The sequence below is a fragment of the Desmodus rotundus genome, chromosome 3 (assembly GCF_022682495.2).
Source record: "Desmodus rotundus isolate HL8 chromosome 3, HLdesRot8A.1, whole genome shotgun sequence".
NCBI classification, from domain to species: Eukaryota; Metazoa; Chordata; class Mammalia; order Chiroptera; family Phyllostomidae; genus Desmodus; species Desmodus rotundus.
This window is the reverse complement of record NC_071389.1, coordinates 155,884,146-155,908,055: the sequence shown is the minus strand read 5'-3', so window position 1 is coordinate 155,908,055 and position 23,910 is coordinate 155,884,146. Positions and strand designations below refer to the sequence as shown.

The 23,910-nt window shown below is 43.3% G+C and overlaps 1 protein-coding gene across 19 annotated transcripts in view; it reads left to right on the top strand.

Moving 5' to 3' along the window:
* The window catches only part of PCED1B (PC-esterase domain containing 1B), a 130,332-nt gene extending 109,286 nt beyond the window's left edge, over positions 1-21,046 (top strand). For 3 of the 19 annotated variants that reach the window (XM_071221046.1, XM_071221047.1, XM_045184403.3), the window contains 3 exons: positions 410-613; positions 5,371-5,557; positions 12,652-14,409. In XM_071221046.1, coding sequence (XP_071077147.1) covers positions 12,697-13,995 — 1,299 coding nt within the window. In that variant the 5' untranslated portion in view covers positions 410-613; positions 5,371-5,557; positions 12,652-12,696 and the 3' untranslated portion in view covers positions 13,996-14,409. Of the gene's footprint in view, positions 1-409; positions 614-5,370; positions 5,558-12,651; positions 14,410-14,492; positions 14,587-15,350; positions 15,987-20,373 lie in introns of those variants that run through there. The other 16 variants (XM_045184405.2, XM_045184409.3, XM_045184404.3 and 13 more) reach the window with 9 other exon arrangements.
* The last annotated feature ends 2,864 nt before the right edge of the window (positions 21,047-23,910 follow it).

Sequence of the window (23,910 nt, the reverse complement as noted above, 5' to 3'; positions counted from 1 at the left end):
CCACACAGCAGCCAGGATTATTACTACTGAAAACTAGAAAAGGAAGCACTCTTTTATCATTTCCCCATTTCTCTTTTCTCACTTCCCCTTTCTCTCCCCTCATCACCTTTCCCTCCTTCCCCACTCTAAGGGTCTTTTCACCCCTGAACACACCACTCGAGCCAGGGTACTGAGAGCAGAGGGTCTGAACTGTGAAAAGAAAGCAAAGGAAGAATCCTAGTAGATACACGCAACTCACTGAGAAATGTGAAATGAAACAAGCTCGGAGCCAAATTCCAGGAAGACCCTATATTTTGGACTTACTAAACACTTGGTGTTTTCATATTTGCCCAAGTCTTAAAGCTTCGGTCATTAGTCTTCCGCTTCTTAATGCAAGAAAATAAATGCTGACTCGTGTCATCTGCCCCAGATGCCACCGGAAATGGCATCGTCTCCCCTGACACCGCTCACACATGTAGGAGTGCCCAGAAGTGAATGTATCTGCCTTGTAGCCCAGGCTCTGGGCTCTCTCCTCAACCTGGTTCTCTGACCTACAGCCGAGAAGGGAGTCTCTAGGAGAGAGGTGTAGAATCAACGGAGAGGTACATGTTTAAATCACCAGTTACTTTAATGAGTAAGTACTTTTCAGTTTTCCCATTTTATTTTAAGCATTAATTTTGCATTTCTGACCAGCCTATCTTGGCATTCTCATTTCTTGGGTACTTTCTGTAGGAAGGAATCACCATCCTAGGCCAGTCTACGCCATCCCCACTTACCTGAACAGCCCTAAAGAGACAACTGTTACTTCATAATGAGAAGGACTGATAAACTACCGAACCTCTAAACGTGTACAGTGAGAGGAGATGGTAGATTGCGAGCAGGAAAGGACGTGAAGCATCTGTAATGTATGCAATCTTGTATGTTGTGGTTGACCGCAAAGGCTTGGCATCATTTTAACTCCCAGCTCTGCTTTTTATAAAATGGATGACCTCGGGCAGATGACTCAATCTGCCAAACTTCTTTTTTGACTGTGTAATATGGAGAGAAAAAAGTACCGATTTCACAGGGTTCTTACGAGGAATAAATAGATAAGCAGGTAAAATGTGTAACATTAGCAGTGGGTACCAACCACTGTTACTAAATAATGAGTTAAATCAGTGTTACTAAATAATAATAAGTTAAACACTTCATTACTGGAAAGGTCCCTTAATTACTAAATCCCATCCCCCCAAAATGCTGAGGTGGCTCAGAAAAACAATAATTAATATTTGTAAAGTTTATGGAGCATTTCCTTTGATTTCCACAGTTCACCCTAAGGCAGGCAGTGCTGAGCTTACTTTTGTCCCTGAGGGACTGGGGAGAAGCTGCGCAGCCCGTGGCAGGAGAGGAGCCCGTAGGTCCACGCTGAGAGCAGAAGGGAGGAAACAGGACCTGGGAAAAGCCTGGTGTCGTCGCGTGTATTTTCCCAGCACTGACTCTTGTTCTGTCAGCTGCCTCACTTCCTGGACCTTGTCCCTCTTCCTGTGCCCAGTCCTAGGGCTGGAAAACTGGGGGATATCCTCAGTCCCGCTGCCAACACACACAGCATTGAGAACTCAGATCTTCCAGATCCTTCTAAGAGATAGTATGGGTAGGGAGCAAGGCAGACAGAGACTGGCTCTTAGAAACGGCATCATTAATAGTAACATCAACAATAAAATAATATCCATTTTACAAGCTCTTTTTAAAAAATTATATTTTATTAAATATGCAATTACAGTTGTCCTGATTTTCCCCCCTTTGCTTCCCCTCCCCCTAGCACCCCCCACCCCCTCAGGCCATCGTTCTTGTCTATGGGTCTTGTCCCACACCACGGTGTGTGGCCATGGGTCATTTGTAAAAGTTCTTCGGCTACTCCATTTCCTATACTGTACTCTACATCCCCATGGCTATTCTGTAACTACCTATTTGTTCTTCTTAATCCCCTCACCTCTTCACTCACTCCCCCACACCCCCTCCCATCTGGAAATCATCAAAACACTCTCGTACCCAGGATTCTGTCTCTGTTCTTCTTGTTTGTACAAGCTCTTTTATGTAATCTCTTTAGAGGAGCATACAGACCATCTCTCCCATTTAAAGGGTGAAAACAGAAGTAAAGCAAGCTCTGGAGGTAGCAGAAACCCCAGCCTGCTGACTCAGCCTAATGTTCACTGGTCAAATGGGCTTTTGTGCCCATCCTTGGAGACAGAATTTCAGAATCCAATCTGTTCATCACCTGGAAGCAACTTAGTCATTATTAGCTCCCCATCACCCTCCTTTTCAACCATGGGGACCTTTTATTTAACCACTGATTAGAATCTAGAGTAGCCAGCATAAGTATAAAAATATAGCTTTAGTGCAGTAACTGAGCTTTCCATTGACATATTAATAGACATTAGCTATCAGAGTGATAAAAACTACCCTAAGTTGACTTCATACCTGCTCTGTTTTCTCATGGAAAAATGTAAAGCTGTGCACAAAACATTGCTTTGCTTTGTTTCATTTTTCAACAGATAATAAAAAGGAAAAATACATACAAATATCTTTTTCTAGATAAGACTATTTTTTTCCCTCAAGGTTTCAATACATATTTATAGCCAAGGTTAAAAGCTCAGGCTCTGGAGCTGAATATCCTCCTAAAAAAACAAAACAAAATCTTAAGCTTACCTAATCAATCAAGAAGATTCACAGCCAGTAAAAGACCAGTTCTGCCTTTTACTAGCTGAACAACATTGGGTTATTTACATAACCTCTCCAAGCCTCAGTTTCCTTATGCATAGCAGGAAGATAATAACAGTTGCTACCTCATTAGTTTGTGAGAAGAAAACAGACCCGGCACAGAGTAAATGCTCAATGAAAGCTAACTAGATGCATAAAACACTGGGCTGCGAGGGGGACAAGGATGAGTGAAGCCCACTTTGGCCATCCAAGACCAGGACAGGCTAGGGCAGAAAGGCAAATGGGCATTTCATCAGAGTACAAAATGGAACCACGTGCTCAATAGAGGCATCCATCAGAGGACCAAGAGGTTTTTCTGTCTGAGAAGATAGGGAAGGCTCACAGACAGAACTGCATTTTAAACTGGAACTGGAAAAGCCGGTGTCCGTGCTGCCTGTCACCTACCAGACCCAATAAGCAGAGACAGGGATTGAAACTTTATGAGCGCTTTATTCAGCTGGCTGGAGATCTGAGAAGACAGAGGGTTTGTACCCTAACAGACGGTCTTAAATTCCATTTAAAAATGGCCCTTTTGATAAGGAGAACAAAGTGTAGGTAAGGGGTTTGAAATTCAGGGAAAAGTTAACTGGATTAAAAAAAACTGCAGCATTCTCGCCCCAGGCGGTGGTCTTTAGCTGTGTCTTGGGCGGTGATCATCTCACCCCGGAGCACAATGGCTCAGATACCATCTTGAATTGTTTGCAGCCCTCCTGAGGCACAGAGGTGGAACTGCTTATGGTCCGGAGTCAGGGTGGGTCACACCTTCAGTTCCTGGAATAACTTTTACATGCTAAGATTACTAAGATTACTAAGCTTATTAGCTATTAAACTAAAATTTTCCATTTTGAGTCCCCCATCAAAACTAGGTCTTAAAGAACAAGCAGAATTCCAGTAGAGGAAGGGGTTAGGGAACCTTTGATGCCGAGTCGCAGAGCAGACAGGAAGAGGTGAGGAGCTCCGAGGGTACACAAGCTCTGTCATTCGCCCCCTGGCTTTGGTGGCCCCACAGAACGAAGGATCATAGCCTAGGTTAAAAAACAAAGTTTGTAACTGCTAACCTTGGAGTTATGCTAGCATTTCAAATGAAAGTGAAGGTACGAAATTTGAAAACACAGATTAAAAAATGCCATTTTAGGAAGTATTTCAAATTAAGACACTTTCTGAAGGATTGAGAGTAATTTATAGAAAGAAAAAAAATGAACCCTAAAAACCTAAAAATGGAGGTGGAATTGTTCGCTAAGCTCTGCTTCCCAAAATCACACCATCCTCCTCCCCAAAGTATATTTTCAAGAATTATGTCGTACTTTTTATTGACAAGAAATGGTTGAACTGTTGTATATCCAGGCTGTCATTCAGTATCATTGTGATGTTTTTGGAGTAGTGGAAACAGGCACAGTCATGAAAAATAAAAATGACTTGATTCAAGCAGTTCAGAAGCAGAATTTATTTCCACCTACTTATCGCCAGTGTTTCAAGCGTAAATTATACAGCAGCCTCTTCAAAAACACACAGCAAGGAAACGCTGCCTTCATTCCCACTGAGGATCAACACTTTCCTGTAGGATGAGTGTTCAAAGGTCACAAGAGAATTATCTGAGGAATTCAGCCACAGTTTGTTGGGAGGACAAATGGGCATCTAGAGAATTTAGAAGTGATAAGAGGCCTGTGCAGACTGGATTACTCCTTGCCCTTACCCTCCCTACTGCCTTGGAACTTTATTGTACTTAATCTGAATACGCCTGGAACTCAGGAGACAAGTTCGGGCTAGCTAGACTTATTGAGCACTTGAAAATGTGGCAAGCCTCTGCTGATTTAACCCTCACTTCTTGATAAACCCGTAGTGTAGTTCCTAATTTTTTGATGAGGAACCTGAAGTGTGGAGGGATTACTTAACCTGACCAGGGTCTCAGGGGCTAGTGAATAGAGGAGCAGGATATAAACCCAGGGGGCTGGCCCCAGGGCCCACCCTCTCAGCCACTGTGCTTTAGTGCCTCAATTCAGAGTCATCTGCATACAAATGGTAATTGATAAGGGGACCATATAATTTATTTGCATCCAAACTGGGATTTTGGGGTGGGGGAAGGGAGCTATGACTTATGCTGGGAAAACAAGGGTAAACCAGAAGAGTTCGGGGCAAACAGGGATTTGTGACCAGCTTATTGACAGATGCTGGGAGAGTGGGTGAATTTACCGAGGGAAGGAATGTTGAAGAAAAGAAGAAAGGAGTCGATTAGTGGGCCCTGAGAAAGACCGACATTTGGGGAATTGCTGGAGCAAGAGAAACGCACAAAGGATACGGGGAAGGTGAGAGAGGAGAGGTGGGTGTCAGACTCTCCAGTAGTTTTTCCGAGGGGAGTGACCACTGGTGTTCCAGCCCCCAGAGCTGGGAATGCTACGGATTCAACCAGGACCTAGAAATGGCCATTGAAAAGAGCAACAAGGAAGTCATTGATGATTTACTGACAAACATTTCTCCAGTTTGATGGAGCTGGAAGCCAAATAAAAGTATAAAAAAAAGAAAGGAGAGTAAGTAGGAGGTGAGGACCCAGACACAGCCAGTGCAAACAACTCTTTTTTAAGAAGTGGCCTTGAAGGGAAGGCAAAAGATAGGACTGTCCTGGAGGTGGAGTCCAAGAAGTTTCCTTTTTTCTCGAAGAAAGAAACTAGAATGTACTTAATGCTTACGCAAGGAGCCAGCCTGAGGAGACTGAAGAAAAAGTGGAATGCATAATTACCCCCTCGCCGCAGGGACCTCCTGGAGCAAAGAGTCTGAGGCACCAGAGGACGAGCTACCTGAGCTGAGGACTACCTTCGAGCTGAGGACTACCTTCACGTCTGAGGAGGTACAGCTCTGCCCCCGTGGGAGGGAGGAAAGGGGGTCTGTGGGTTTGAAGGTTTGAGGGAGGGGACTAAGTGAGGTGCTCGCTGTCCGTAGACTCCGGTTTTGCCTAAGAGTCCCAGCAGGGAGCGGTTGCAGTGGCGGAGGTTTAAAGGTGCCTCATGCATGGCAGGCCCTGTACTAAGCGCCTGATAGATTTTGACGTGATCCCTTTTTATCTTCACTGTTCCTCAGTGAGGTCGGTGATGAGACCTCTGTTTGATGCCAACGAAAACTGGCTCCGAATGTTGGGCAGCTAACCCAAGAGCACGCAGCTGTTCAGGGCCAGAGTTCAAGTCTGACTTCAGAGTTTCCTGGAAGTGAAAGCCAGGCCCCTGCCTTCCAATGTCTTTCATTCTTGTCAGAGAGGAATAGGAAGGAGGTTAACAAATGTACTTTAGTGAATGGTTTGAGACCGTAATGTGGAGGATTGTCACAGCCAGTCATGTTGTTTATGTGAACTGATTTTTCACTTTAAGAAATTCTTCTGTTAAAAAGGCTTTGTTTTTTTTTTTTCCTTTTAAAGTAGGGCTACTCAGTTAAAGGCTGCATAGTTTATCTTTTGCTTTTATAGAAGTTACTTACATACTAGGCATTACGAACCCAACTTTATTTATAAAGAATGTCTCCCGCATTTCTACAGTCCACTGAAAAAAATTTTAAATTTTTATTTATTGATTTTAGAGAGAGAGAGAGGAAGGGAAAAAAAGAGAGCGAGAAAAACATCAATTTGTTGTTCTACTTATTCATATATTCGTTGGTTGATTCTTGTATGTGCCCTGGCAGGAAATAGAACCCACAACCTTGGGGTATCGGGACCATGCTCTAACCAACTGAAATTTTTATATTAGACTATTATTGTGGGGAAAATATACTGCTGTAAAGATTTTTAAACTTGGGAATTTTTAGACTCTCAAAGTGTGTGAAATTCCTCTGTTGATTTTTTTTATTGCAAAAGAGTCACAAATTTAAGATTGCAGCCTGATAGAGGTGGAACAGACACAGATTGAATAGGTCCTCAGAGATTCCTGCCTCCACAGGAAAAACTTGAAGATCACTGCTGCGGTTTCAGTTTTCCATTAATGTCACTGATACGGGAGAGTTTAGATTATGTTTAGAACTAACTGAACCGCCAAGTTAGAAATGTGGGCCCTATGGTAGGGTGGGGTCCGGAGACTGAGGGATGGGGTGGAGGAACCATGATGCCTGTTGAGGTGTGAGTCAGATGTGCACAGCGACAGCTGTCACCGCCCCCCCCCCCCCCCCCCCCCCCCGCCGCAGGTAGACAAAGGTGTTCTCTAAATTTTTACTGAATTTTTACTGAAAAACTGGGCTGCAGAACTGAGGCCTATTTTAGAGGTGAGATTATTGAGGGCAGGGGTTTGGAATCAGTCTTTCCAATGGCTTTTAGTTTTTCTGTTGCATTATTTAACATAGTATCTCACAGTACTTTTGTGTGTTTTTAAAAATTTGTTCCTAAAACCACTTTTTAAAATAGTAGGCCTGAACAGCCCCCATTTTCAAGCTACGTAGAGGAGTGGATATTCACTGACTCATCCCAAATCAACCCCCAATCCACAGGCCCTTCGTTAAGCTTTCCCAAAAAGGAGTTAAGAATTGTTTGCTTTTTTTTTTTGCCCCCAAAACTATATGTGACATGCAATTTAATTTTTGACAAGTTTAAATTCCACTTAGGAAACTAAGCAATGCCAACACATAACTAAGTTGTTAAGTTCATGAAAAATAATTGTATTCTTATTTGTACCATCTATTTCACAGAATTTAAAGGGATCTTGGAAAGTTCAAAACATTGACTTGATCGCAAAAAATGCAGTTTGAAGGAGATGAACTATTTATATTCCCAATATAATGTTGCATTAAGGTGGTTAGTCATATGCAAGAAACTTTTAAATGAGTTACAAGCATTTCCTACAACTAATCAATTGAAACAACATCCTAATTGTTAAGTGATTACCTCTGTGATTTAAGACCTCTCTGCAGGGCCTCTGGAGCTACTGCCCTATTAAATGTGTCACTCTTCCTGTAACTAAACATCAATAAGAAAAGAAAAAATTAGCCTAATTACTACAACACATTGATTTATGGAAAACAAATGCTATGTGTTTGTTTTGTGATAGTTATAAAGCAGTACTCAATGATTTATAAGTCATGGCTTATGAAACTATTAAAAAATTAATTATCCCCTAACAGTAATCTAAGCAAGATGCTTGAAAGTAATTTATTATAGCAGCAGCGATTATTAATGCATATTTCTGCCAGAGCTTTATCCAAAAGCCAAATTTTACTTTGAAAACAAAAAAACACGGTACTACCTATAATTATGACTTGAGGGATCATGAGACTCTGTAAACACTGGTTTTCACTCGATGATGGAATCCCAGATTGCAGTGATCTTCCCGTGTGCCTGCTCTCTCCCCGTGACCTTTCCTACGGCCCGGGTGCTCCATTTACATACAGCAGTTCCAGCTGCCAGCTCCTTCTTTGATGTTTCGTGTGTCCTTTTCCATACCCCTCTCTTTTTAAAAAAAAGATTTTGTGTGTTCATTTTTAGAGAGAGGGGAAGAGGGGGAAAGAAATGTGGTTGTCTCTCACATGCCCAGTACTGGAGGACCTGGCCGGCAACCCAGGCATGTGCCTGGACTGGGAATTGAACTGGCAACCCCTTTGGTTCACAGCCTATGCTTAATCCACTGAGCTACACCAGCCAGGGCTCCATTACCCGTTTTCTTGAGAGAAGAGACTGCATATTTATACCTACTCCTTCCACCTTGCACAGTATCTGATTCTTGGTGATCCTCATTGAAAGAATGTATAAATGAAAGAACAAACGAACCAATGAGGCACTCTATCTATAAAGTAGCTACCAAACGAATAAGTGAGTTTAGCAAATTTGAAGCAAGGAAAGAGGTGTAGGCTAAAAAGACCACTGACTTGTTTTCAAATCCCTATTTTGCTTCAGTTTTTTTAATTGAAAAGAGCTTTGAAAACATTTAGAAGTAACTGACAGTTTTTTTTTAAGATGAGAGAAGATTTAAGATTTAGCTCTCCAAATTATTCTCTACTCACAATCCCCCCTCCTTTTTTTTAAGTTGGTTTTGTTTTTAATGTTTGACATCTTAGCTTGAAGGATTCTTTCCCACAATAGCCCTGAGGTCTGACTTGTTAATCTTGTTACAGTTGTGGCCATTCTCCATCAAGAATTTCACGAACTTCCTAACTAGAGTGCTTCTTCTCGGTTATTTCCCCTTCTTTTCCACAGTCCTACCCACGTGTTCCACTGCAAACAATAAATTCTTAGATGGACGTTTTTGCCTGATTTGGACTCTGAGGAGCAGCATCTGGGTGGGCTGTGGTCTGGTCAGGATACAGGGCTGCCCAGGAGTCTTTCAAATTTTGTTTTGGTTATTCTAAAATCCAGATTTTTACATTTTTGCATGTCTCTCGCTTGAGTTTATGGAATGGGATGAAAAAGGTATACTCTTTATTTACACACACCCCCACTTCCACCCTTACTAACCCCCCCCCACACACACCCGAGTACACATTGACAAGTGGTCGCCTGCCTGAACCTGGAGGCACCCCGGAAGACCCTCATCCTGTCTCATGCCCAGACCTGAGCCACGCTGTAGGATTCAGACTAGCCTGCAGGGGGTTCTGGTCTAAAGGAGGTTTCTACAGAGACAGATTTGAGTCAGGGGTTTTAAGTCTTAGCTCCATCAATCAATATTCTTCCCTAGACAAGGCGAATAATAAAAATTGGCCTATATATAGTATAACATTTGTAAAGCACCTAGCATCCAGTAGTCATTCAATAGACAGTAATTTTGTTTTATTCAAAATCTTTCACTTCCATCATTTCATTTGATCTTCGCAGAACCCCGCTAGACAGGCAGCAGAAATACTGTAGTCTCCTTTTTGCAGGTGGTTAACCTGGTGTTCCGAAACTTGCTCAGTCATAACAGTAGCTCTCATCCGTGCTTGCCACTTGTCAGCATTGTTCTAAACGTTATGGTTAATCCCCACATCAAATTTATGAAGTGGGCGCTATAAGTCCCATTCCACAGATGAAGAAACTTAAGTCAGAGAAAGGCTAAGAACCTTGCCCGAGGATGAAGAGTTAGCACATGGAAGAGCTGGGATTGAAACCTGCATAGTGGCTTCAAGAACAGTGATCTTCACCAGTAGTATACTGAGGTGCCTCCGTTTCCCACCGCATTTGGACTCATCTGTTGAGCCCAAGTCTAAGGTTCTTCACATCCCGAGAAAGAATCCATTAGACCATTTAAGCACAATAGCCCTGAAGGAGCCCTGACTGGCGTGCGCAGTGGGTTGGGCGTCGTTCTGCCAACCAAAAGGTCTCTGGTTTGATTCCCAGTCAGGGCACATGCGTGGGTGGCGGGCCAGGTCCCCAGTGGGGGACATGCAAGAGGCAATCACACATTAATATTTCTCTCGTTCTCTTTCTCCTTCCCTTCCCCTTTCTCTAAAAATAAATACATAAAATCTTTTAAAAAAATAACACAGAAAGAGACAGCAGTATGTTATCAGGTCAGCCAGCCTCGGGGAGGGAACACTGGCAGCAGCAGTTGTGGACGCCCAGTGCCCTGGAGGACCAGGCACAGCCTGTGACCAGGGTGCCAGCCCAAGGAGGGCGCTCAGAGCGGGGTAGTTGGGAGCGCTGGAAACACTGGGAGGAGGACTTCTCCAGCACTTTGCACTTTGGAGACTTGGGTCGGGTGTAGAAATACTTTTCACAAAGACACCTGTTTTCATGGCACTTAGCCCTCTCACTTGGTGTTACAGTTATCAATGAATGTTTCTAATCTGCTCGTGAAGGAAAAGACCAAGTTTGACTCATTTTTATACTCTCGATGTGGTGCATTTAGTAGGAGTTAGTGTGAGTTGGATAAATAAATGATTGTAAACAAATGGGATTTGGAGTTTACTTTAATTAAGTTTTATTTTGTTGCACCACAGTAAGCTAAATCCTAAGGTGTTTTTGTTTGTTTGTTTTTTAAGATTTGTGTCCTGACTGGGAATCGAACCTTAGATCTTTAAGTTTGCAGGATGACTCCCAACCAACTGAGCCACACCAGTCAGGGTGCTGCATATTTTTAATTTTTAAATAGAGGTTCTTTGGGGGAAAATTAAGGCAATATTTTCTGTTGTCTTAAGGCAACTCATATTCTATCCATTTTCGTGGTTTTACTTTTGTATTTGTACCCATTTAAAACCACAAATAGCATAGATTTTAAAAGCTGAATGTGTCATTTAATAATAGTTCTCCACACACACCTATTCAAATGTTTGTTAATCAATAAAAGCCTGCAGAAGTCAAGCCGCAGTGGAATTCAACGGCTTCCCTGTAAGTACGTGCAGTGGATGCCGTCTTCCTCCTCGTCTGAGACTCGCTAGTAGTATTGAAGTGTCCTTCTACCCTGTATTCGTCAGTACCCACAGTTGTACCTGGCACCTTGAAATAAACTTCATCTGAAGTTTTGAAGATGAGTTTCACAACTCAACATTTTATTCAATATGCTGGGGAGGAAAAACTTTTCCTCTGCCTCTTAAGTTCTGTTTCTGGGACCCTGTGAAGAGACAGGTTAGCCGGAGAAAAGACCCATGATTTTTATTAATATTTAAGTGCACTACAGTTCATAGAGAAGAAATGAAACTCAGAAACATTCAGGAGTTTATGTGCCATTTTAACAAAGGAAGAAGGGTTTGGGCTTCAGGGGATGAGAAATTATGGGCAAGTGACTAGCAACTATATGGGGAAACTGATGGAAAATGCAGGCTACTTTGGTAAGGTCTCCACAGGAAAACTCATCTTGGTGTTAACCCCTCCCTGCCTTCTTCCTTGACTCCTCTTTGGTTGGGGGCAGGGCCCTTTCCTCAGAGGGGAATTTATACACTGCTTTTAGGCAGATGAGGGGAGTGCAGAGAACTCTCCCTGCATCTGTTGATTCTTAGTTGCCTTCAGCTCAAAATCATCCTTCTGCTGAAGGGGCATACTTGGGGGCGGCATGTTCTGATCTTCAAATGGAAAGCAAAGAGTGTTATAGCAGAAACACATGTGAATTATTTCCAATGTTATTTCTCTCTCTTTTTAATGATTTTATTTATTTATTTTTAGAAAGGGAAAAGGAAGGAGAAAGAGAAGCAGAGAGACATTAATGTGTGGTTGCCTCTTGCACGTCCCCCACTGGGGTCCTGGCCCACAACCCAGGCATGTGCCCTAACTGGGAATCGAACCAGTGACCCTTTGGTTCGAAGGCTGGCACTCAATCCACCGAGCTACACCAGCCAGGCCCAAGGTTATTTCTTTTGTATAAGACCTATTGGTACAGGTACTCTTACTTTATGTTGCTTTCCATTTGAATTCTTCTTATATTTTTAAAAGTAATATAAGATTATATAAAATATATTTACCAAAAAAGGGGAAAGTGATTCATCCATTCTCCTACTAATAAAAACTCAGTTTCTGCATGTTTTCTTTCAGTGTTATCTATGCGTATTTATTTCATGTAGTTTTAGCAATACGGGGCACACACGTGTTCTGTTACTTCCTCATTTTAACATATTACAGACATTCTCCATGATTTTGCTTACTCACACTCCTCCTTGTTAAACAGCTGCAAAGTTAACCTAACCATTCTCCAGTTGTCAGACATCTGGGCAGCCTTCCCAGTAGCCCTTTGCACCAGTAGCGGGGTGGGGGCGGGGGGGAGAAGGGCAGGCTGGGTTGGCCCCTCCTGGCTAGGTGGAACCTGGGCCTCCAAGAGCAGCCACAGGCAGTTCAGAGGTCAAGTCCCAGCCCAAGTTAAGGCCAGGCCAAGCAGGGCTTCTGACTCTAGGCTCCCGACTCTAGGCTCCCTTCTTGCTCTCTCTCCTCTCACTCAGCCTTAAGGTGATGGAGTTCTGCCCTGAGGGTTTCCCAGGCCAAAACTTCATCCCTGGTCCTGAGTCTTAACCACACAGAGGGCCTGCCTGCCCAGGCTTCTCATTCCTCCCAGCTGCTCTTTCCTTCTGTCCTAGCTATCTGCAGACCCACCCACGTGCAAAGGAAGGATCTAGGCCACTATGGCCCACCTGCGGTCCGTCGAAGTGCAGCAGCTGCTCCACAACAAGTTTGTCGTCATCCTGGGAGACTCTGTCCAGAGGTCTGTGTACAAGGACCTGGTGCTCCTGCTGCAGAAGGATTGCCTGCTCACTTACAGGCAGCTCAAGGTCAAGGGGGAGCTGAGCTTCGAACAGGACAAGCTGGTGAACGGAGGCCAGAAGGCTGCCTTGCACAACGGCACCAACTACCGTGAAGTCCGCGAGTTCTGCACCAACCACCACCTGGTGCGCTTCTACTTCCTTACTCGTGTGTACAGCGGCTATGTCCAGGACATCTTGAAAGAGCTGCAGTCCTATGAGCACTCCCCGGACGTGGTCATCATTAACTCCTGTCTCTGGGACATCTCCAGGTATGGGAAGGACTCCTTTAGCAGCTACCGGAAGAACCTGGAGAACCTGTTCGGGCACTTGGACCAGGTGCTGCCAGAGTCATGCCTCCTGGTGTGGAACACAGCCATGCCCGTGGGCGAGAAGATCACAGGGGGCTTCCTCCCGAGGAAGCAGTCATCCTTGGCCTTGGGTCTGAAAAAAAAGGTGATCGAAGCCAACTTCTACAGCTTTGTTGAGGCGCAGAAGCACAATTTCGATGTGTTGGACTTGCACTTCCACTTTCGCCATGCAGAAGGGCACCGGCAGGGAGACGGGGTACATTGGAACCAACTGGCACACCGACACCTCTCCCACCTGCTGTTGGCCCATGTGGCTGATGCCTGGGGTGTGGAGCTGCCCTACCGCCAACCTGTGAACCAGTGTATCAGAAAGGGACCTGGACGGGGGATTGAGAGACAGTCCCAGACCAGCAGGAAACAGCAGGCCTTACCCCTGTCCCCATCATTTTCTCCCAGGCAGGGCCCCCTGCTCCCTCTCCCAGCTCCCCACCTACCCCTGCCCCCACCCCTGCCCCCACAGCCTCTTGCCATTACCTGTCACCCAACAGTAAGTCCCCACTTCATGCCAGGTCCCCAAGACGGCTATTTTACCTCAGACCAGCCTTTCCAGTCAGGTCAATTCTTCTTTAACTATTTTCATTCAGATGTCCCCCCACCTACCCAGACAAGATTTGACTTCGAAGCTGAATTTATGTTTGATCCCCATCCTCCAAGGGTCCCTGTCCCCACACCCTATTATCAGCAGCTGGCCCCTGTGGTGCATAGGGGTTTCCGCCAGAATGTACCTCGTGGCCCCTATGCGCCCTGGCGACAGCCGCCCAAATCTTATAGGAGACAGGCCCGGGCCCACCCCGAGCCAAGGCCTCATTAGGCAGACTTGGGCCTTTCTCCTCTTCACGGACCTGGACTTGACAGATCATCTGACTCTGCCTGATAGACTGATCTTGTTAACATAAGCTGATGATCCACACTTGGACTTCTTTTGTTCTGTGCTATTACCAGTAACAGCAGGGGAGAGCAGTCCGACCCAACCTTGTTGGCTGTGGCCTCTTCCTCCACACTCTGGGCTGACCAGGTATTATTTCTGCCTCCAACTCCCTGTTCTCTTTGTCCTTTTGTAAACAGAAAATGGAAATTAAAAAGTTGTTTTACAAAAAGTAGTTGTGGGTTTTGTGTGTAGCTATATTTAATGGTACTTCTCCCTCCCATTAACCAATTAGCTCCGTAAGAGCAAGGACAAATCAGTAGTCACGGCATCTACTTGGTAAACTACTCAAAGTGAATGTGTCTAAAATAATTCTGTGGGTTTCTATAACATGGATTGGATAAATTTTTTAAAAATTAACTTTCTGTTATCATGTTTTCCAGAGATTCCTAAAGAAATCATTGTATTTGAGAACTTGGGGAACTAAAGACATGAAATTGAACTACCATTTACAAACAAGGAAATAGGCCAGGACAGGTGAGTGGCTTGTTCCAGGTCACACAGAACATCAATCCTCTACTGGCTTTTCCTAGTTTTTACTGGTTTCTAGTTTATATTAACGTCAAACCACAAAACTAACTTGCAGCAATATCAGACCAAGAAAGAATGTTTACCAAACATGGTTGTTCTATGAAAACCCAGGCAGGAAAAACCCTGCAGCTCAATAATCAGAAGCTTAGTGGTTAGATGTGCGGTGAACTGTGTATGTAAACTAGAGTAGATGGCATACTTGTGACTTTATATTTTTAATAGTTGTGAATTTTGGACTTCAAAAATAAGAACATAGTTGCTCTTAATGACAACATGAGTCACCATTAAATAAAACTATGAGATGGAAGGGACCACCCAGTATACAACTCTGACAAATGGCAGTGTCCCCCAGCCCCCCACTTTGTTTTGTAGGAATGTGAACATCAGGAAGTGTTTAAATGCTAGGCCCTTTGTCACACTAGATTAGGGAAATGTTAATACTTAGATAAACTAGTCAAAATAGTATTGTCTGAATAACAGGCTTTTTCACTGAATTGATTTGACTAGCTTATCGTTCCTCAATTGGGCCATTCCTAAATTTGATGAGGGTCAGGAAGTAATATCCTGCAAAAATAGAGTTAATGAAATCACAGGAAATGGGTGAAATCAGCTATCCACAGAAGAAATAACACAGCAGCTTTTAATCACCAAAACTCAGAAGATTCCTGGAAAATAAGGCCTTTATCTTGTCTTTGTGTCTCAAATCCTAGTACAATGTCTGGCACTTAGTAAATACCAGATGTTTCTTGAATGACTCAGTGAGTGAAGGATACGGTGGTGTGTGACTGTTCCTGGTGAGAAGACAGCCCAAGTCTCTAAGGAGATACCTAAATGGATATTTGATCCTTACGGCACATCTGCAGGCATATTGCCAAAACAGCATTATGATGACCCTCGAGGACTCTGAGAAAGGTAGTGACGACAAGTTGGAATTTGCCAGACACCCCAGCAAAGCCAGGAGAAGGGGGACCGTCTGACCAGTCTAAATCTCAGTGTTCTAATCCAGCGCTCCCCGACCTTTTTGGCACCATGGACCAGTTTTGTGGAAGGCGATGGGGAGTGATGGGGGCTGGGGGGACAGGAGGCGGAGCTCAGGTGAGCTTTTCTTCCAGTCGGTTCCTAACAGGACAGGGTTGGGGACCCCTGGTCTAATCCGGGGAGGAGATTAGTGCTCCAGGCTGTGGGTCGGCCTTCAAGACGAGCTAGCAGCCTTCATTGTGACTTTACATTTCCCAAGCAAGACAAATCTGCATTTAGCTGCTAATCTGAGTAAACTGATGCATTTAGTGTTTCTATTTCCGTGAATAAACAAATAAATGGGTGTTGTGGTTTGTATCTCTCATGTCAGTTCAGTTAGTATGTATTGTTCCTCCTTAATGTGATCACACCTGCTGAACCGCGGCCAAGGAGATCTCAGATATACTAGATTGAGGACGAGACGTTGAGAATCAATGATGAATCCACTCTGCTGTGGATTAAATTGCACCAGTCACTTCATAGTCCTGTTCCTCACACATGGGTAGGAGTGCAGGTAGACACAGGAAGGGGCAGTCTTTTCCTTAGCAGGTGTGTTAATTTCCTCTGGCTTCTGTAACAAATACTACAAACTTGGAGGCTTAAAATGGCACATATTTATTCTCTTAGAGTTCTGGAGCTCCAAAGTCCAAATTCCATAACCCAGAGCACAATCCTTACTATTTTCCTACTCCGTCCTACATGATCAGGCTACCTACCTGCCTCTGCAGTGTTATTTTTAAAGTTTTTCTTGTGGTAAAATACACATAACATAGAATTTAACATCTGAACCATTTTTTTTTTTAAGTGCACAGTTCGTGGGAATGAAGTACATTCACACTGTAGTGCAGCCGTATTCCACTGGAACTTTCCTCACTGCTCTTCACGTTTCCTGCTTTACATAAGTCGTCTGGGTGGCTGATGCTCCCTGGGCCTTTCCAGCCCCCTGGGGGTGAGAGGCTGAGTGGTTCAGTGATTGCTTGCATTTCATTTCATGCACATGCTGGTCTTTATCTTCTACCCTAAAGGTTTCTTCTTCTCCCATTTTGGCTGTTGTCATCTTGCTCTTTAATTCAAGAAAACTAGCGATGCAATCAAGCGATGGTCCGGTAAAAAGAGCCAGAATTATTTGACATTTATGAGAGAAGTCAGTGCTGTATTGTTAAGACTTAACATGCAGGGTTCCTACGGCCTATTCTCCAGCTTCAAGAAATGACAGCACTCACAGCTTTTTATACTTGACTCTTATCTCAAGTTTTCTGGAAAAAGGTGAAAAAAAAAGTAAAATACATGATTAAATTGATACTAACCAAGCAGCATATGTGTCTCACAATATTCTATGGTAAGGTCAACTATGTTACATACCAAAGACAGAAACCTAAACACTGTAATAATCTTGCCAGGGCACCAGGACCAGGGCCCTCTCCCTGGACAGCCACTGAGCTCTTGCTTTCTGGGCCCCAGTAGTGCGTGACTCCGGAGGCGACATTCACGTTGCATTCTGGGGTTGTACACAGCAGCAGCCCTGTCTCTGACAGTTTTATGTTTGTGGATTCTGCAAAGGTGAGTTATTTTGAAAACTTAGATCATTAAGACTCGTGCCGGGGAGGATTTACTATTGTTTTTAAACTATTGTGTGTTTGTATCTGTACACTTGAGAAATAATATTCTCATTCCCACAACTTCAAGAAAGCCCTCTATCACTGCATGCTTAATTTATAGATATTTTTTTCACAAGACTTTACCCATTAATCTTTAAAGATTCATTTTCTAAAATGTGTGCCTAGAGCGATAATCTTTACTCATGTATTCTGTGGGCAAGGATGCTTACAAAAGGATTCATTCTGTAATCGCCCCACATGAGTTATAATGGATGAGACTCTAAAAAGTCATGAGTAAAATAAACTTGATTAAATGTGATTAACCTAGCATTTCCCAGATTTATTTAACCACAGACCATTTTTACATGCACCATCTTTTAAAACTACATTTCGGGAAATTCTATTGTTCTAGGGAATGCCAGATAAAATAAATAGTTGGGGTAAGTGAATATAAAAGAAAGTTTGTTAGTGACATTTTATATATGAAGCTTTTTAAAAATGGGGCATTATAGCCTTTTCATAAAGATGGTGTCCAAAGCAGAGAAGAAAGCCCCTGCCCCTCCCAAAGCCAAAGCAAAGGCTTTGAAGGCAAAGAAAGCAGTGCTGAGAGGTATCCATAGCCACACACACACACACAAAGGTCCATATGTCACCCACTTCTGATGGCCCAAGACACCGCAGCTCTGAAGGCAGCCTACATATCCTCTGAAGAGCGTCCCAGGAGAAACAAGCTTGACTGCTATGCCATCGTCAAGTTCCCCTGACCACCAGGTCAGCCATGAAGAAGATAGAAGACAACAATACACTTGTGTTCATTGTAGAGGTCAAGGTCAGCAAGCACCAGATCAATCAGGCTGTGAAGAAGCTCTGTGACATTGACGTGGCAAAGGTCAGCAACTGATCAGACCTGAGGGAGACAAGAAGGCACATGTTCACCCGGTGCCCGACTATGGTGCTTTCGACATTGCTAACAAAATTGGGATCATCTACTGAGTCCAGCTAGCTAAATTCTAAATATAAAAATTTTACACTGTAAAAAATAAAATAAAATGAAGCATTACAATCTGTGCCCAAATATGAGCTAATATTCACGAGGTAAGCCTGGGACAAGCCTGAGACTGGCTAGTTAACCAAAATGGGGTGACATGGACCAGGACTGACTATCCCCTTCCTCTGAGGTGGGGACAGTATCGGGGCAGGTGCAGTCCAGCAGCAGAACATGGAGTTTGGTACCCCGCAAAGAAGACCCTAGGACACACCCAGTGGAGTGTGGTAGTGGGAAGCAGAGAATGAGCAGGCAGCCGTCCGCACAGCACCCTGTGTCAACGCTGCACAGCGTCGTTGAGAGCAGGAATCATTCCCTATCACAGTGCCTGTCTTTCAAAGAACAAGGGCACTGGTAGGTGCTGCAGTGGCAGAGCCCGACACTTCTACCAATGAGGAGATGGAGCTAGGCCATGTGGTCCGGGACAGCCCGTCTGGGCCCTGGACTGGCGCCCTGCCTCAGGCTCATTGCTGCCTCAGACCCAGCTGGCACCTGGCTTACTGAGCTTGGCTTCTTAACTTCACTTCCCCCATGTCTACATAGCACAGGCTAATTTTTGGTGTTATATTTCACCTCAGTAGTCACCTGTCACTGCCAGACAGGGTTTTTCCTACCCTCCACTCTTCCCTGACGTCACCATGTCCTGAGGCAGCAGTGTTCAAACTTGATCTAGAGTGTGTCAGAATATCCCGGTGGCTTCGTAAAGCACTACTGCTGTTTGCTCCCCCCAGGGCTTCTGATTCAGGAGGTCCAGGGTGGGGCCCAACAAGTTGCATCTCTAGTAAGCGACACACTTTGAAAACCACTAAAGAAACAAAAATGTAAAAAGAATCATGTAATTCTATTCATGAGGTCATCACTGAAATTTATAACCATTTTTAACTTGGCCACATTTTCTTTACCTTTTTTCTGAAGTGAAGTAAATTCATAATATTTCATTCTTAAATATTTCGTGTGTGGGACCTAAGGACATTTTCCTACAGGAGCACAAGATAAGTGTCACATTTAACAAAACGTAACTTGCCGGTGTCATCTGGCGATGACACTCTCCTGGACTGAGTATTTGTGTCTGGCCCCCCTCACTGCAAATTCATATGCTGAGACTCCACCCCCTAATGTGATGGTGTTAGGAAGTGGGGCTTTGGGGAGATAATTAGGATAGATGAGGTCGTGAGGGTGGAGCCCTCAGGAATGGGATTAGATCCCTGGAAGAGTCCCAAGAGAGGTTGCTTCTCCTGCCTGAGGATACAAGAAGTTAAAAAAAGAGGGTCCTCATCAGAGTCCAATCATGCTGACGCCCTGCTCTCAGTGTCCAGCCTCCAAAACTGAGAAACGTACCTACTGTTTATAAGCTACTCAGTTTATGGTACTTTCTTATGGCAGCCCAGACTAAGACACTCAGGCCCAAACCTGTTTTCTACAGCTACTCAAATTGGGATCCACTAAAGAATCACACATTACTTTGCTTATTATGTCTCTGAATCTTTTTTAATGTGGAAGAGAACTCAAAACACACCCTCCTTTTTTTCATGACATTGACGCATTGAAAAGGTGCGTCCTGTATAACGTTCCTCTTTCTGAGTTTGTCTAATTATCTTGTCGTCATGCCACCTCACCTTGTTACTGTATCCCCTGTATTTCCTATAAAGTGAATGTTAGATACAAAGGTTTGGTTAGTCGTAAGTTAAACATTTTTGGTCGAATATTTCACGTGCAAGGCGTTGTGCCACAGCAGGAGGTAGGCACGCATGTTCTATGCGAAGACTGATGGCCTAGTAAAGCGGGACAGTTGGAAGCCTGCATTTTAAACTTCTGTTTTCCCACTTACACCCTGGAAGTGTCCGGTGTCAGGATTCCGGGTCCTCATCGATCTCTCCCTTGATGGCTTTAGCACCTATTGATGATTCTTTCCTGAAGCGGTGATTTCAGTGAGGGTGGAAAATTGGTAATTTTCTGATGAAAATTGGTAAAAATCAGAAAGTTTGTACATATTTTAGGCGACATTCTTTTGTGGAGAAGAGATGTTTTCATCTGTCGGAGCTACTTGGTTACTCTAAGATATGTTTCCTACAGAAACCCCTGGCCACTGCGAGTTACGACAGTGGGCACAACTGGCGTCTCGGGCCCTCCTCTCCGTCACCTGGGGCTCTGCAAACAAGGACCCGGGCACAGGAAAAGAAGTGTGACACTGATCGCCTGAATGTCATTCTAGGTAGAAACCAGGTCTTTGAAACAACCCTAGAGCCCAATATCAACATGGGGAAATAAGCTCAAAGCTAGGCTGGCAGTAAGGATGTGGGCCAGGAGGAGACGAACCTTCAGAGAGAGGTCTTGGTTTTGCAGATGGGAAGGAGGAAAACTCCGAGGATTGGGCAAGACTCTATAAAATCAACCCAAAGAGGCAGTTATTAAATGGATGTTAAAAGTGGAAAATACTCCTTTGCTTGTGAAGTTATCTCTTAGGAATGTATCTTTTCTAATTAGTCAATAAATAAATGATTACATATCAAAGTGAAGGCGTTTATATATGTATGTCAATTGGCAGATAATATACTAGTCTCTTATTAGTTTATTGGCAAATAATATTTGTTAACAAAAATATTTATAAGGCAATACATTAAATTTTCTTGGCTAGAGATAAAATTGATTGATTGATTGATTTTAAAGATTTTTATTTGTTTATTTTTAGACAGAGAAGAAAGGAGGGAAAAAGAGAGAGAAACATCAGTGTGTGGTTGCCTCTCACGTGCCCCTTACTGGGGACCTGACCCAAAACCTAGGCACATGCCCTGACTGGGAATTGAACCAGCAACCCTTTGGTTCGCAGGCTGGCACACAATCCACTGAGCCACACCAGCCAGGGCGAGAGATAAAATTTAGATAAGCTATCTTTCATAAGATTATTCAAGGAAATTCCTACTTGGATGAATTAACTTACGAATGCTTTACAAAGTAATTCCTTAATACTACATTCTCCATTATTTTCCACTGAAATACTTCAAATGGTGGAAGACATGGAATTTGTCTCACAGGTCAGCCTACAGCAGGCTACCCTAAAAAGTAAATTTCATGCCTCATGTTAAAATATTAACTGAAATTCTGGGTTCAACTGTATCATTATGTGTTTTACTAAAAAAAAATAGTGTTCTTCAAAACATTAAGTAAAATCAGTGCTACAAATCAGAGTGGATTTCAGGGTCTTAATATGTAAAATAGGAGGATGATAGCACCTACCTCGTAGAATTATCATGGATGGACATAAAGCCCTTACAACTATGACAGGCACATACTTAGCACTATAAAAATATTTTTAAAACAAATTTAAATTTAAAAAAGTTTTGTTCTAAGTTCATTCTATTGTTTTAACTACCACCGTATAATCAAGGTATTAGTAACCCCGTTTGAATGTGATTTTACTATCAAAGCCCATAATTGTGGTTGGAGTAGGAGAAAAAAGAGAATGTGAATGTTTGGAATAAGTTAGAAAAGAGATCAGAGAACAAAGGGAACGGGGCATGAAGCTCTGGAGCTGGCTCAGGGCAGTGGAGTGTCCGGGCAGGTCGGGGTGCAGCCGTTTAGCAAACAATTCAGAGCACCAGCCCCAGGCCCGGGGCCAAGCACTGAGGACTGTGGGAACTATAAACAGGTGTTGAGCTGATGTGCAATGTTCGCGAGACCACTTCCATCAGAGTCACCTAAGACGTTTGATAAAAATGCAGTGAGTAGCCCCACCCAGGTGCACACAAGCGATCAGAATTGGGTGGGGTGGGCCAATTCCTTGTGTAAATAGAATGTGAAAACAAGTGTTGTAAGGGATATTGCTCAAGGCCAATGTCCTTTTCTCCTTGGAAAAAGAACCTTTGAAAAATTTAACCTGTTCATCATATCAGAATAGCCTAGAATTTTTGGCTGGAAGAAAATTTAGCAATCATTAAGTTCATTAATCCTTAACTGGTGGTATGTTGTAGTAACCTCAGGAGGTTTTTTGCTTTTTTTTTTAATACAAACACACAGGATCTACTAAAAAATGATTAAATCAGAAATGGTAGGGCAAAAACCTGGGTATCTGTGTATTTAAAAGCTCTCTAAATATTTTTCTTTTTTATTATTAAAATGGATGTGATAAAAAGCTCCAAATATTTTTAATGTGCAACCAAGATTAAGAATCACTAATCAGGCCCTACTTCCTTATTTTGCAGATAAGAAAACTGAGGACTCCGAAATTAAATTTACGTAAGATGGTAGAGCTCTCTTCAAAAAGGTGATTGTTTGAGATAGTCTAGCTATACATGTTACTGGGGAGACCCAAATTAGGGGGCTCTGCCTCCTTGGTTCTTGTCTATTCTCAAGAGAATAATTCAGTCAAGAGACAACAGGTGTAGTGGAAATGAGATAGTAAGCTTATTTATGAAATGCACTTGAGTACGAAGCTTCAAGTGGGCACCTTATGGGTGATGAGAGCTTGTTCAAGATCCTAAACTCACAGCTCAGGCACCTAGACTTTAAAATGAAAAGAATTACGTCTACCTCTCAGGATTACTAGTTTTAAATGGCAGAATATCTATAAAGCACTTAGCACAATGTCTGGCATATAGTAAATATTTAAAAAGTACCACCAATTAAAAATGCATCTATTATCTATCATTTCCTGACTCAGAGAAAAAGAACTAAAAACATACCAGGATTTGAATAGCCTGTGGAGGGATGTGTGGTCCTAGTACTAAGGTTTCTTTTAGAAAGGCAAAAGCTAGAACACAGCTAAAATAATTGCTGTAACAGGCAAAATATTAACAACAATTTTCTATTTCACAGAGCTGGAAATTATGGTGCCACAAGGTACCTGCTTATCTTGGAGACAAAACATACTTTTTGTTTGTTTGTTTTTTGAAGGATAGCCTTGTCTTGCAGATGGACAGACCACGCGTGCCCTCAGCCATTTGATGTGATGGCTTGTTTCATTTCATTCTTCATTTCTTTCTAGAAAGAAAGATACTGACCAATAGCTGCATGAAAAAAATGTTTTGCCTTTTTCTGTGGTGGCTGGATCCCCAATAAAATGAAAAATGAGGCTGTTGGCCCAAGACCTCCCTGCTGCTGTTCATGGACCCCTCACTGCTCTCCTCGCTCAGACCCTTCGTGTGAACACTGAGGTGTGTCCAGCACAGCTCTCCGTTTCTTACAGGCACCTCCTCAGTCAGGGAATAAAAACTCCCCCACCCTCAGCCATTCTTCACCCTCATTTTGTGAAGGGGCAAGAGCTTCCGCTAGTCCTGAAAACAGTAGGCGCGCCTGGGACGCTTCACATTTTTGTGGCAGCTGGTGAAAAACCTTCGTTTTCTTTTTTCTCCTATTCCTATGAGGGCATACGGTGCTTCTATGGTGTTATTTGCATAGACATATATACACAGGTATAAAGGACTGTGATTATTATATGTTAAGTTTATAGAATATAAGTGTATCAGGCTAGACATTGTAGAAGATTTAGAGATTAATCAAACACTAGCCTTGTCATCAGGGAGCTTGAAATCCAGTGGAGAAGATACGACAGGTGCACGGACGACTTGATTCCAGGAGTCCATGCAGCAAGCGCCAGGACAGACAGTGACAGCA